At 46.1% G+C, this 15,286-nt stretch overlaps 2 protein-coding genes across 2 annotated transcripts; both read right to left on the bottom strand.

The window, feature by feature from the left end:
* Positions 1 to 1,829: 1,829 nt before the first annotated feature.
* LOC112639919 lies at positions 1,830 to 2,798 on the bottom strand. Its single transcript, XM_025415248.1, has one exon. It carries the CDS (start codon positions 2,796 to 2,798, stop codon positions 1,830 to 1,832), a length of 969 nt encoding a protein of 322 aa, XP_025271033.1.
* A 36-nt stretch (positions 2,799 to 2,834) lies between these two features.
* On the bottom strand, positions 2,835 to 5,801 carry LOC112639918. The gene has a single exon (XM_025415247.1). The coding sequence runs from the start codon at positions 5,799 to 5,801 to the stop codon at positions 2,835 to 2,837; it is 2,967 nt and encodes a 988-aa protein (XP_025271032.1).
* Positions 5,802 to 15,286: the final 9,485 nt, after the last annotated feature.

Below are 15,286 nucleotides of genomic sequence, written 5' to 3'. Positions count from 1 at the left end.
ACAGTTTTCGGCGACCGTTGACACTGTTATTGTCAACGGCAGAGACAAACGTTTTTTGCGGTGGCAATAAAATAGAGATAACTCGAACGATCGGTTTTTTCTCTATAAATAGAAACGTCGAGAAGATTCTCGACGTCCGTTAATTTGAAAAATCTCGGTTTTCGGTAATAATGAGCTGAGATGATATGCATGCGAAATATGAATTTCAAACATCCCGCCCGCCTCGTCAGTACATGACGAAATGAATGAGTGCGTGTAAGTACTGACAGATGTCATGAATAGTTCGATTTGTGAATTGTGAATCGCGCGTGATGAATGGAATGTGACAACACGTGTGATTCAGTCTATTGAAATTTTCGCTTGAGTGAGTATTGCGTTTTGGTGAAACATTGTGATGGTGAATAATGAGAAACATACTCGTGATGTCGTGTACAATGTGTAAAAGTATTGGCGGTTGATTTCCAAAACGTGGAGTGCGGTGATGAGTGATTGTGAAATCGCGACGTGAAAATGAAAAAAAAGAAAACGCGAGAAGACAATTAATAACGCGATCCGCCGATCGTACGTGAGGTTATAAGTGACGCGAGTGAAGTGCGATGCGGTGAAGCGAATTAATGAGAAACCGCCGCAAAAAAAAGGGAGAAACGAAATAAGAACGTGTGATTGTGCGGGCTCACGAATCCGGTTGTGATGAGTCTGCCCTGGCGTTGTCTCCTGGCAGGACGATGATCTTCGCGAATGGCCGAGTGAACTCCGAAGATGCGGTGCGGACGGTGACGACGCGTGTAATTCCGTCGTCTCCTGGGTGCAGTGCCGTGATGCGGGCGAGTGGCCATCTCGTCGGAGGCGTGATCTCCGATCGCAGCAGGCACAGGTCGCCGATGCTCGGGCCGGCTTCGTCCTTGGTCCACTTTGGTCGTGACGCCAAAGTGCTGAGATACTCGCGCGTCCACCGTTCCCAAAAGTGGTCGCGCATTTTTTGAAGAAGCCGCCACCGAGATAGAGCGGTGTCCTTCTCGGACGTGAGTGACGGCTCAGGAACGGCCACGAGGGGGGCGCCGATGATGAAGTGCCCTGGTGTTAGCGCCGCCAGATCGTCGGGATCATCCGTCAGCGGCTGCAACGGACGCGAATTTAGGCACGCCTCCACCTGAGTGAGGAGGGTCGCCATTTCCTCGTAAGTGAGGGTGGCTTCGCCGATGACCCTTCGGAGGTGGTGTTTGGTGGATTTGACGGCGGCCTCCCATAGTCCGCCGAAGTGTGGTGCTGCGGGGGGGTTGAACCTCCATCTCACGCCGTCGGAAGCTGTTGCGTGAATTATCCGACGGCCGTCGGAAGAGGAAGCGCGAAACAGCTCCCGCAGCTCACGGTCAGCTCGACGAAGTTCGTGCCGCAGTCGGAGAAGACGTCGCTGCAGAGGCCTCGCCGGGAAACGAAGCGGCGGAAGGCGGCCAGGAACGCCTCGGCCGTGTAGTCCGTGACTGCCTCCAGATGGACCGCCTTGGTGCTGAGGCAGACGAAAACTGCGATGAAGCCCTTGGATGCCTTGTGGCCTCGTCCCTTGCTGGCCCGAATGAGGATAGGGCCGGCGTATTCGACCCCGGTGCGCAGGAACGGGCGTGCAGGAGTCACTCGTTCCCGGGGCAGATTGCCCATGAGTGGTTGCGGTGCGGCGGCTCTCCACCGCGTGCAGGTGACGCATCGGTGGATCGCCCGCTTGACGACTGCTCGACCACGTGGGATCCAAACTCGTTGACGAAGCAACCCGAGAGTGAGCTGCACTCCTCCGTGCAGGGTCCGCCGGTGGCAGGAGTCCACCATCAAGTGAGTCAACCTTGACTCCGGATAATGCTGGGATGCCGCTCGTCGTGAGACAGGATGGCGTTCTTCAGTCGTCCTCCGACTCGCATTACACCGCTGTCGTCGAGGAACGGACTCAGCTTGGTGAGAGGACTTCTGGCTGGCAAGGCGCGTCCTTTGCTGAGTGCTGTGATCTCGCCGAGGAAGTGCAGAGTCTGTGTGATGCGAATCCAGTGAAGGAGTGCGTCTTCGATCTCGCAAGACATGAGTGAGAGTGCGGCGTCAGCGGTGGTGCGAAATCTCCGGGTGCCGGTCCGTCGCCATCGAAGACACCAGGCTGTCACTCTGAGCAGTCGGTGCAATGACGAGAAACGGAGCAGGAAGGCCGACTCGGAAACGTCCTTGATAGCCGCCGAGAGTGAGGCGACGGCCCTTTGCTCCGGCACAGCAGCGTTGAGCAGGGCGCCGTCGTTGTTCGGCCACCTTGCTTGGTCCTCTAAAAGCCAGGATGGTCCCGTCCACCACAGAGGATGACCGACCAGGTCGCTGGGCAGAACTCCTCGGGAGGCGCAGTCAGCTGGGTTGTCCTTGCCCGGCACATGTCGCCACCGCGCCTCGGGTAGCCGCTCCTGGATCAGCGACACTCTGTTGGCCACGTAGGTCTTCCAGCGGGAGGCGTGTCCGTGGATCCAGTGAAGAGTGACCCTGGAGTCCGACCAAAGGAAGACTGGAGCTGAGGACAAACTTAGCAGAGTGCGCGTGTAAACGACGAGGTTCGTCAAGAGGGCGGCCGCGCATAGCTCGAGTCTCGGCAAGGACACGGGCTTCACGGGCGCGACCTTGCCCTTAGCGGTCAGCAGGTGGAGTGTGGTGCCCCTTCCAGTGGAGGAGCGGAGGTACACCACGGCGGCGTACCCTCGCTCCGATGCGTCGGCGAATCCGTGTAGTTCGACGTGTGAGTGCGGACCGTCGCTGCCGAGCCAACGAGATACCTTCATCTCGTTGAGGCGCGGAAGTTGCGAGAGCAGGTTCCGCTAAGCGAGCGTGTCCGGTGATGGAAGTGGAGTGTCCCAGTCGATCTTCTGGAGCCAGGCGGACTGGATTAGGATCTTGGCCCGCATTGTGACCGGGGTGATCCAGCCGAGAGGATCGAACATTCGTGCGGTTTCGGACAGGACACGCCGTTTTGTAAGTTCGTCGAAGTGACGTGTCGGTTGTGAAAAAGTGAAGTAGTCACCGGCCGGGTGCCAGTGAAGACCGAGTGTTGTGTGGCTCTCGTGAGACCATGAGTGAGGTGAGTGGGTGAGCCGGTGCTCGTGCGGAACGCCGTCCAGGATGCTGAGGTGGTTGGCCGCCCATTTCCGAAGAGGAAACCCGCCCGCCATGCAGAGGCTGCGGAGCTCCCGTTGCGCTGCGGTGGCCTCCGAGAGGGTGCTCGCGCCGGTCACGACGTCGTCCACGTAAGTATCGCGGCGCAGCGCGACAGCTCCTTGTGGAAATCGGTGACCTTCATCGTCGGCGAGCTGGTGTAAGGTCCGTATGGCGAGGAATGGCGCGCACGCCAAGCCATACGTGACCGTTCGCAAGCGGTATTCGCGGATGTCGTCAACGGCACGGTGCCGCCAAAGTATCCGCTGATGATCGCGGTCGTCTGGATGAACAAGAATTTGGCGGTACATTTTCTCAATGTCCGCCAAGAAGACGTAACGGTGCCAGCGCCAGCGCAGGAGTACGTCGGCGAGAACTGGCAAGAGGTTGGCACCAGTCAGCAGATTGGTGTTGAGTGAGGTGCCCGAGGTCGTGAGCTGTGAGCCGTTGAACACGACCCTGAGCTTAGTGGTGGTGCTCGTTTCTCGCAACACTCCGTGATGCGGTAAGTAGCACCTTGCAGTATCTTTTTGTTGTGATGATGTGGTTACAGCTTCCATGTGTTGCAGGTCTTCGTAGTCCTTCATGAAGCTGCGATAGAGGTTGCCGAATCGAGCGTCCTTGTCGCAGCGGCGCTCCATGGCATGGAGCAAACGCTCGGCCGGCCGACGGGTTCCCGACAGAGAGGGTGGAGCTCCGGAGAAGGGAAGCCTCACAATGTAACGTCCGGCGGTGGTGCGTGAGTGCTCGCGGACGAAGATGTCCTCGCATCTTCTCTCCTCCGGGGTAAGAGCGACGGGAGCGGTATGCTCCTTCTCTTGCTCCCAGAAGAGCTGCACCAAGTCGGTCAGCTGGCGGTCAATAGTGCATTGGTGAGCGGCATGGCTACCCTGGGTCGTGGCTCGGTGTCCTCCCGACAGGATCCACCCGAGGGAGGTCTTCTGCGCGATGGGCTCGTCTTTGCATCCTTTGCGGAGTCCATCTTGAAGGATGGCGGAATAGACATCCGCACCGAGCAGTATCTCGATTGAATCTCGGTCTAAATACTGCGGATCGGCCAGAGAGAGACCGCGTATGTGGGGCCAGGTGACGCTGGCTCGCACGATGGGCCCCTGGTACGAGGAGAGATGCGGCAGGACGTACGCCTGGACTGGGAGCGTTGCTCCGGTTATTGCCGAGGAGAGCGCCAAAGACAGCCGTCCGCGGGTTGCTCCAGAGGCTCCTCCGATCCCGGCTATCGTCATCGAGGAGCGGATCCGCGGCAGGCGCAATCGTTGTGCCAGGGCCTCTGAGACTAGAGAGACCTCTGATCCTTGGTCGATCAGTGCTCGGATGTCGTGCGGTCTTCCCACGTGGTCCTTGATAGTGACCCGTGCGGTGGCAAGAAGAATCGCCTTGCGGTCTGATGCGAAGCGTGTGGTGGACAAGGAAATCGCACCATCAGATTGCGAGTATGCGTCGTGCAGAAGCGTGTGGTGGCGTGCTTTGCAAGTGAAGCAAGTTTTCGACGACTGACATTTTGCCAGGTAATGGTTGCCGAGGCAGTTGAAGCACAATCTGTTTGCTTCTACTAGGCCTTTTCGCTCGGCAGCGGTCTTGGCCTTGAACGTCGAGCATTGCATAATCGAATGCTTTTCTTTACAGGCGGCGCACGTTGACGAACCGGATGCGCGTTTTACAAAGTGCGACTTTGCGGACCGAGAAGTGTCTCCGGATTTTGCGGCAGTGGTTGGCTGCACGGCGTTCAGCGTGAGGATCTGCTTCGCTATGAAGTCCATAAGGACGTCGTTGCTTGGCGGGTCGACGGAATCGCGGATCGAGGACTTCCACTGCATTCGAGTCTGTGTGTCAAAGCGCTCGACGAGCAGGTAATTGAAGAGGTCCATACCGTGCGTGCCGATGGGTCTTTCAATGCTCTCCTGAGCATTGATGGCAGTCGTAGCGGCGTTATAAATTCGGTTCAACTCGTCAGCGGTCGCGTTCTTCATTTTAGGCACGGCGGTGTAGGCAGCGAAGTTGGCGCGAATGAGCTCTCGCTTGTTCTCGTAGTGAGAACTTAAAATTGACCACGCCCTGTCATAACTGCCCCCGACAATCGGCAAGGACCTAATTAGTTTTTCCGCAGGACCCTGTAAGCTCGTACGGAGATAGTGGAGCTTTTCCACGTCGGAAATGGATGTATTGCTCCCGACGATGGACAAGAAGATGTCGCGAAACGCGGGCCAATCACTGTATGCACCGGAGAACGACTGGAGCTTAATTCGCGGCAGCGAGGTCTTGAGCGTCTGCTCTTGGTGAGCCTCGACCTTGGGCGTAGTGGGCGACTCGCCCTTGAGTTTGTGCGCGTATTCGACCAGCATGCTCCTTTGTGTCACGTAAGTAGTTTCCGCGATATCGATAAAATCATTCTTTGCGTACTCACTCTCAAGATATTTGTCTTTCAGCGCCGCTACAATGAGGTCATGATGGGTCTCGAATCTGGTCCACAGCGTGTCGAGAATGCGGAGGCGAGCCTGAATCGCTTCGGCGGTGATGCTCGAGACGCCCATCTTGCGCAGATTGTCCACGGAGCGAGACATTCGTCCGTGGATGTCGTTCTGCGCCTCCAACAGTTCCTTTAGATCTGCACTCATGATCACCTTTCAGTTTCAGATTCACACACTACGTCACAAAGTTCACCCACGAACTGCGGATGCGGATAAAAAATCCGGCTCGAAGGACCAGAAAATGTTCGCGAATGAGTTATTCGAAACGATAGGCGCGACAGAAAAGGTCTTGGACTCGGACACTGCACAATTGAGAAAAAACAAGCCACGACACGTATGATTTTTTTGTACTTTTGATAGTTTTATTTTCAACACCACACGATAAATAAAGTTTTACACAAATATATATAGATTTCAGAATTCGAAAAATATTGCCGAAATTAGTTCAAGTCCGTAATCGAGAGGAAAGTCCGAGTGAAAAAAGCGGTCGAATAATACTGCGGTTTGCGAAGCGAAAAGTGCGGTTTAGCGAAAAGTGCGAGACTTCCTTGTGTCCTCGCGCGGTGCTCGTTATATACCGGGCAGATTTTTGGGCCCGTATCGACGTGGCCCAATTAACTTTGTATTTTGGCGGTGACCTCAGGGCGCCGCGCGTCATTGGCCGCTGATGAGGTCTACCGCTGACAATGAGTTAATTGTCATGCGCGCGATCTTTTTAGATCAGCTGATTGGTAATCAGCTGATCGTGACGCATGGGCGCGCATGCCCGTAAACTGTACAGTTTTCGGCGACCGTTGACACTGTTATTGTCAACGGCAGAGACAAACGTTTTTTGCGGTGGCAATAAAATAGAGATAACTCGAACGATCGGTTTTTTCTCTATAAATAGAAACGTCGAGAAGATTCTCGACGTCCGTTAATTTGAAAAATCTCGGTTTTCGGTAATAATGAGCTGAGATGATATGCATGCGAAATATGAATTTCAAACAACAATAAAATAAAATAAAAGAACAATAAAAAGGATTAGGTCCCCAAAATCTTTTTCAAAATACAATAAAATACAATAAAATAAAATAAAAGAACAAAAAAGGATTAGACCCAAAAAAAGATTAGGCCCAAAATCCTTTTCAAAAGAATACCGCTCTTTTTATGCTTGTCATTAACGTGAGCCCCCCCCAACCCCCGCGTGACGTCATACCGCCGCTCCGCTGAGATCACCTCGCACCTCATCTCCCTGAGAGGACCTGGGTTAGAACCGGCCTACTACATCTACTAAAATCTAACGTGACTGCATCAGGAGCAGCCGTAAATCGGCGCTCGATTTTAGCAAATTCAGCTAAATCTTTGTTCCGACGATGATGATGTCATCGCAGCCGTACATCGACGCGACAAAATTTTGGAAGAAATTAAAATGTTGCGTCAGCAATAATCCCCTCTACATCGCAATTTACGATACTATTTGAATTGATATTGATTCTAATACGATTGCAGTATTGTATCAATCGCGTGTGTGAAAGGTTCACCGCTGAGGAAATATGAATTTCTACGTTCCGATTCGAAACGGTGAAACTCCACCGTGTAAGAAGCAGAAATGCGACACGTAAGTTTAAATCGTTTAAAAAATTTGTTACTTATTGATTTTTAATATTGTTGTATAATTATTTATATTTTATAGTATTCAGCCTCGTCGTGCGGCTCGCATACTTGGAAGAAGGTACGCTCTAACTCCGACGTCGTACAAGTATTTGGACATTGGAATAAGCGTTGGAGCTGTATCGTACGTGGAACTGATTCTCGGCGATAATCGAGGCAATCAAATAGTGTTGCCCTTTTCAACGTGGAATTTGTTGATGCGGAAGCAAGCAGACGTTGAACAATTTCTACAATCGACTGCTCCCCCATTAAGGATTGGAGATTTAACGATTGAAATGTATCAATCGAAAATTGTAAAACTTGCATTATGCGAAAATTCTTTGTACATGAAACCAGAAACATTATTACATTTATTTAATTTTGAAAATTGTATCGATCATATGCATAATTGGTTATGCGAGAATACGTATCTCGTAAATGAAAAATTTAAACAATTTGAAACTGTATTACAACGTAATAATATTACTACTGTATGCGATGCTGTAAAAACGATACGCGAGAGTGATGTCTTTGACAGCGAATTATTGATTGATCGCGAATTATTAACATGTGCTGTAAATGATATTCTTTACGATGCGTGCAATAAATAATTATTTATTTTTATTCCATCTATGAATTTTATTTCTTTCCTTCCATACGAATAAGAATAGTCGACAATTTTTCTCAACACGCTCCGCCAAAGATGTAGAGAAATGCTGAGGTAGATGAGACGCGATGCTCTAATTGGAATGAGACACGAGATATTAAAAAGATATATAATGAAGAGGAGTCTGCTGCACTAGAGTATCATTTCTTTCGTTGTTCTTTGCGTTTCATTAGTCTTGTGTGTGTTACGTTAGTGCAATGGCTGAAGAAAACGTAATCATCGGTAATGAAGATATGGATGATAATGATGCTGAAGAAAACGTAATCATCGGCAATGAAGATATGGATGAATATGATGCCTGGATGGATCCAGTTGTGGTGGAAAAAATTGAGATTGAGAGAGAGAGAGAAGAGCGAAATGGAAGAAATTATATGCGAAAGAAGAATCATCTGATAAGGAACCTGATTTCGATTTTCGAACTAGTGATGTTGAAGAATTACTTCAGTATGAGCGGGAACAGCTTTCGAAGAAGAATCTGGAAACCTCAGTCCTTCAATTTATAAGAAATCGTGAGCTCGGCTTGAAAAAACCCCGCACAATTTCGTTAAACAAATTTCTCAAAACTCGAGACTATTGGGCGAACTCAGTTAAAAAATGTAATGCAAGTTTTTGTATAGATTGTATATATGCGGAAGATCCTAATCACACTAAAGTAAAATGTTTCGGAAATAGACTTTGTAAACATCTTGAATTATGTAAAGATATAGACAAATTCGAAGAAGATGTGCATGAAAATATGCTACGACATGACTTGGAAACGTTGAAGGTAAAAATATTTTTGCTAATGTGTAATAAATTTAAAACATTTACAATTATTATGTTTAATTTCAGAGTTTACGAGAGTACATGAATGGTCGATGAGAGGACCAGGAGCGAAAGTTCCTCAGCGCTCCTCCCGACACATCGCCCCTAGTCTTCCAGGAGTGACCATCCCCTGACCCCCACCCCCGCACCCCCAAATTATTTTATTATTATATTATTATTTTATTATTATATTATATTATTATTATTAATCATAATTTAAGCACATACACACACACACAATTGTATTAACACATACACATTTTTAATAAATTTTATATATTTTATATTCATAAAAAAAAATCTAATTATTTACGCGTCTCTCCATGCGTCCCCATCCCTGCGTCTCTCTTGCGCTAGTTATCGCGATATCGTTCTCTCTTGCACGCGTTAATCATAAGTCTCACGCTAGTTGTAAGTCTATCTCTTTCTCCTGCGCTTAGAATTAGTAATCTCTCTCGCGCTAGGACACAAAAAGTACACATTTAAATAAATTTTATTTGATTTTAATTGAGAAAAAAATCTAATTATTTACGCGCCTCTCCTTGCGTCCCCATCCTTGCGTCCCCATCTCTCTTGCGCTAGTTGTAAGTCTCGCGATATTACCGTTCTCTCTCGCACGTGTTGTCTTCGCAGTATTATCATTCTCTCTTTCGCGCACGCACTAATTGTAAGTCTCGCGATATTATCGTTCTCTCTCTTGTACACGTCGTCTTGGCGCTATCGTTCTCTCTTTCATATGCGTTCTCTCTCACTCGCGTTGTTCTTGCGTGTTATAGTCCGAAAGACTATAACTTATTATGTCATTATAATAGAATATACAATATAATAGAACATTCGCGAACCGTGTAAAACCGCCATCTTAGCAAACCACGCGCGAGAACGCTCGCCGGAAACGCGAAAGACGCTAACGAAGAGATTCGACTTTGAATCTCATTCGCTTGCATTTGGACTTTGGACGCCACAAAGAACCCCCATGACCATACATGGTCATGTCGCTAGACGATCCCCTCCCAAACACTCCCGAAACCGAGGAAATAAAAGCCGTCCACCGCGAATCCGCGGCGGACAGTCGTTAATTATAAATCAATCAACTAGTGCGAGACCAAGGGCTAACCGCTATACTGTACGACGAATCACCCAACGAAATTGTTAGACACTCTAAATCTAAGAACGAGGCTAAGAGAAGGCTTGAAAAGAAATTGACTTATATCAAATAAATGAATATATTTGTAAAAGAGAAGTTTTATAATAAAAAGTTGCAACCAAATTCAGGAAATTAACTTGAAACTCCCGGCTACCCCACACCCCGTGCCGCGTCCGGCACAATATTTCTGGTGGCAGCGGTGGGATAGCCGAGATCAAGAACCATCCCTGGATCCTTAACGCCTGCAACAAAAAGAAAATACAAAATTATTAAACTGGACAGAGCAACTGCTATATTGAAGCAGATAGACTCAACCAGCACGCAACACATACGGACGACAGTAATAAAGAAATCACGATCAAGCAGCTGAAAGCCGAAAGGAAACAACAGCGCTCAAGGACCAACGTCGATCCACGGCCAAGGCAACGCAACGCAGACGGACAACGCATCGCCGACGGACAGCGCACCAACGCGGGACAACGACCCACCAGCAGCGTCAGCAGTCGAGCGATCCGATAAGCAACCCGATAAATTGCGACCATGCGAATCACCGTGCTACTACTGTAAGTCGAACTTTATCTAAATGTCAGCGCCGCCAAAACAAGTAAGATTTAAGAGTCCGCGATTTCTGAGCGTGCCAGCCCGATTGGCAAATAGATTCGGAACTGTAACTCCGATACGAGTAGCAAAAGAAGCTGCTCGCGATATTCGTAGAAGCGTACGAAAAAATTTAGAAAACCATTATTCGAGTTCTGATTCATCCGAGAAACACGAACCGAGTAATAACGATAATTCAATACTAGACGGACCAAGTCGCATTACGGTACGAAGAAATTATTCAGCGATATCAGTTGATGTTAGTTTATTCGAGCCACGTGCGCAAGTAAATATGGACAACAAAGCCGTCGAAAGAGAAATCGAGCGCATGCGAGCGCAATAGACCAAACTAAACGTAGCCGCGGCCTACGAGGACGCAGGTCAGCCGGCCGAAGGAACGAGTAACACATTACTCGCCGAACTCATACACAGTTTTCGCGAAATGCAAACCGAAATGCAGTACATACGCGAACAAATGCGAAATATGCAAACCGCGCAAGCTAATTTAAATGGTACGCGAGTAAATGCGAACACTGTCCCACTCGATGTAACTTACGGACGCGATCAAAGCGATATCCGAAACCGACGTAGCACAGCCCCGCACTATGTAACATTAAAAGAAGCGCGAGCAATGATTCCCGAGTTTGATGGAACGCAACGTAAATTACAGGAATTTTTACACTCTTGCACGTATGCGGTGGAAAATATTAACCCCGCAGACAAAGAATCGTTAATTCGAGCAATCTTATACACTAAATTAAGAGGTAGAGCCCTGCAAGATTTCGAAACGCGAAACATCCAAACATTTGAAGAATTAAAAACGCAACTCGAAACTTCCTATCAAGCAAAGCAGAGCACAACACACTTACAAATAGAATTCAATTCTTTAAAACAAAAGTCGAGCAAAACCACCCAGGCATTCGGTCAACGAGTCGATGCTCTAGCCATGAAACTTTATGAGTCCATGGTGGAAGGGGAAGAACAGTCCCCTTCATTTAAACAAGCGATACAGAAAACTATTCAAAAACAAGTACTAATAAATTTTCAAATCGGATTACGCAACGAATTAAAAATTCTGGTGCGATCACAACGATATACTTCGCTCCAAGAAGCGATAAATGGCGCGAGCGCGGAGGAGAAGCTTATCGGCCCACGATCATTCGGCTTCTCTAATAATAATAAATTCGACACTAAAACGCGAACAACTCGAGATACCAACATACAATGTTATAAATGCGGAAAATCTGGACACTACGGACGCGATTGTCGAAGAAGTAATAAATATACATTACCAAAACCGGAAAAATCTACGCGAATAAATACTTTGAATAAAATTTGCAAATATTGTAAAAAGACAGGACACACCCGCGAGGAATGCTGGAGTCTGAACGGACGTCCTAAAATAAATAGCACTAATAATAACCGTAATTCTAAGCCGGTTAATCAAATAAAACATAAAGAAAGCGAGCGTGAGCAAAAGACTCCGAATAGACAGAGGAAAAAGAGCACCGACTCCCCAAGTGATAGCGAAGAAGAGGAAGAGGAGGAAGCGAGAAAGAAACAACCGCGACCTGCCTTAGAGTATTGCGTGACGCATGTAAAAAACACGCACACAGCCAAAGACGAGCTACTGCAGGTATCGCTACCAATCCGTGAAGTAAAAGGCGAGACGATAAATATGCTGTACGATTCCGGATCAACAATTTCCCTAATTAAATTGAAAAATTTAAAAGACGATACACCTGTATACGAAAAGAAAATTGCACTCACAGGAATAAGTGGACATAAATTATACACACTAGGGAAAATGTACGCGACAATTACACTCAACAAACGTGCCATCAAACATGCATTTTATGTCGTAAAGGATGACATAGCAATAGAGCATGAAGGAATTTTAGGAATAGATTTTCTTAAAAAACAAAGCAATCTGCGATTACAAACAAAATCAAATAAAAATAAAGGATAGTATATTAAAATTACATCCATGCAGAAAAATAATTCTGAACCACGCAGCGAGACAATTATTAAAGCAGCTGTAAATCAGAATCATATGGGAATAGTCCGAACAAGCGAAGCGGCCCCAGGAGTATATATTGGAAACGGCCTGGTGGAACCAAACAATTTTTCATGTCATGTGAGTATGATAAACACGACAGACAAAGAGATTGAAATGCCCACTCCAATAGTCACACTAGAAGACATGGAGGAAGATACAGAGCAAATAAATAAAATAGAAACAAAAAGGAAGGCTAAAAATACTATTTCTCGTAAACAACAAATTTGACAACTACTGCGAACTCAATACTTAAATAAAGAAGAAAAACGAACACTGTTAGAAATCTGTGAAGAATACAATGATATATTCCATCTGGAAGGAGAACCACTGACATGCACCGCGACGGTCGAGCATGAGATAAGCACGCGTGCCGACACCGCGCCGGTGAATGTGAAACTATACCGATTACCCGAGAAACATAAGGCGGAAGTAAATCGGCAAGTACAAGAAATGCTGCAAGATGAAATTATCAGGACAAGCACGAGTCAATGGAACGTACATTATTAGTAGTGCCTAAGAAAGCAGATGCATCAAGAAAACCGAAACTCCGAGTCATAGACTTCCGGATATTAAATGAATTAACCATAGGCGACTCATTTCCATTGCCTAATATTACTGATATTCTAGACCAACTGGGAAATGCGAAATATTTCAGTACATTAGATCTAGCGTCAGGATATCACCAGATCCCAATGGCTGAAAAGGATAAAAATAAAACAGCTTTTTCAACTCCCTACGGACATTACGAATTTAATCGAATGCCGTTTGGATTAAAGAATGCACCAGCGACTTTTCAAAGGCTGATGAATTCAGTGTTAATGGGAATACAATGACTTAGATGCCTGGTCTACCTTGATGACATCGTCATATACGGATCAAATTTACAAGAGCACAACAAGCGATTAAAAGAAGTTATGCAAAGACTGCGAAAAACTCACTTAAAATTACAGCCAGACAAATGCGAATTTTTACGCAAGGAGGTAATATATTTGGGCCATATTATTTCCGAAAACGGAATATCTCCAGACTCATCGAAGTTAACAGCAATAAAAGAATTTCCGACGCCGAAAAAAGTCAAGGATATTCAATCCTTCATAGGACTTGCAGGATATTATAGAAAATTTATTGAAAATTTCTCGCGAATCGCTAAGCCACTCACAAAATTAACAAAAAAAACAGAGAAATTCGAATGGACAACAGAGCAGCAAGCAGCATTTGAAACATTAAAAGAGAAACTAATGACTGCACCAGTGCTGAAATATCCTGATTTTACAGAAGAATTTATTGTGACCACCGATGCCTCCGACTATGCGATCGGAGCAGTGCTATCACAAGGAGAGGTAGGCAACGACCGACCGATTGCTTACGCCAGCAGAATATTAACAAAGGCGGAGCAAAATTATAACACTACGGAAAAAGAATTATTGGCAATTGTATGGGCTGTTAAATATTTTAGACCATCAGGAGACGCGAAAGTGTCTCCGTCCATGTTCAAAAATCAAGTAGTTCAAAAATCAAGTAGACACTACGAGTCTCTTATCCAGAACTCTTAAAGTCGCCTTTTTGGAGGTACAGAACTATTAAAATATAAAAAATTTTGAAATGCATGTAGCATATTCTGAAAGGTGGCACCGCCACGAGTAAGTTAAGCCAAAAAAGAAAAAAATTGGTCTAACTGTTCTGGACATACAAAAGGTCAAAAATTGATGTTTTTCATGAAAAATGAAGTAACGTCTTCTTCTTCTCTGTCAGCAGGCATATATATATATTAATATCTCGAAAACGGTGTATCGGAAAAATACGGGACCTGTGTCATTAATTAAGGTTTCTTATGGGATTAATTTTTATCATTTATAAAAATTTTCAAAAACCATCCCTTGGGGTGAAATTTAATATCTCGGAAACGGTGCATCGGAAAAATACGGGACTTGTGTCGTTAATTAAAGTTTCTTATGGGATTAATTTACCATTTATAAAAAATTGTCAAAAACCACCCCTTGGGGTGAAATTTAATATCTCGGAAACAGTGCATCGGAAAAATACGGGACTTGTGTCGTTAATTAAAGTTTCTTATGAGGTTAATTTACCATTTATAAAAAATTGTCAAAAACCACCCCTTGGGGTGAAATTTAATATCACGGAAACGATGCATCGGAAAAATACGGGACCTGTGTCGTTAATTAAGGTTTCTCATGGGATTAATTTATCATTTATAAAAACTTTTCAAAAACCACCCCTTGGGGTGAAATTTAATATCTCGGAAACGGTGCAGCGCAAAAACACGGGACCTGTGCCATTAATTAAGATTTCTTATGGGGTGAATTTACAATTTATTAAAAATTTTCAAAAACCACCCTTTGGGAGTGAAATTTAATATTTCGGAAACGGTGCATCGGAAAAATACGGGACCCGTGTCGTTAATTAAGGTTTCTTATGGGGTTAATTTACCATTTATAAAAAGTTTTCAAAAACCACCCCTTGGGGGTGAAATTTAATATCTCGGAAACGGTGCATCGGAAAAATACGGGACCTGTGTCATTAATTAAGGTTTCTTATGGGGTTAATTTACCATTTATAAAAAGTTTTCAAAAACCACCCCTTGGGGGTGAAAATTAATATCTCGGTAATGGTGCATCGGGAAAATACGGGACCTGTGTCGTTAATTAAGGTTTCTTATGTTGTTAATTTACCATTTACTAAAAATTTTCGAAAACCACCCCTTAGGGGTG

Source organism: Camponotus floridanus, unplaced genomic scaffold (assembly GCF_003227725.1).
Source record: "Camponotus floridanus strain SB8 unplaced genomic scaffold, Cflo_v7.5 scaffold118, whole genome shotgun sequence".
Classification (NCBI taxonomy): domain Eukaryota; kingdom Metazoa; phylum Arthropoda; class Insecta; order Hymenoptera; family Formicidae; genus Camponotus; species Camponotus floridanus.
This window is presented reverse-complemented; position numbering and strand designations above follow the sequence as displayed.

Coding starts and splice junctions, on each gene's coding strand:
- LOC112639919 (XM_025415248.1), bottom strand. CDS start 2,798: ATGAAGGTATCTCGTTGGCTCGGCAGCGACGGTCCGCACTCACACGTC.
- LOC112639918 (XM_025415247.1), bottom strand. CDS start 5,801: ATGAGTGCAGATCTAAAGGAACTGTTGGAGGCGCAGAACGACATCCAC.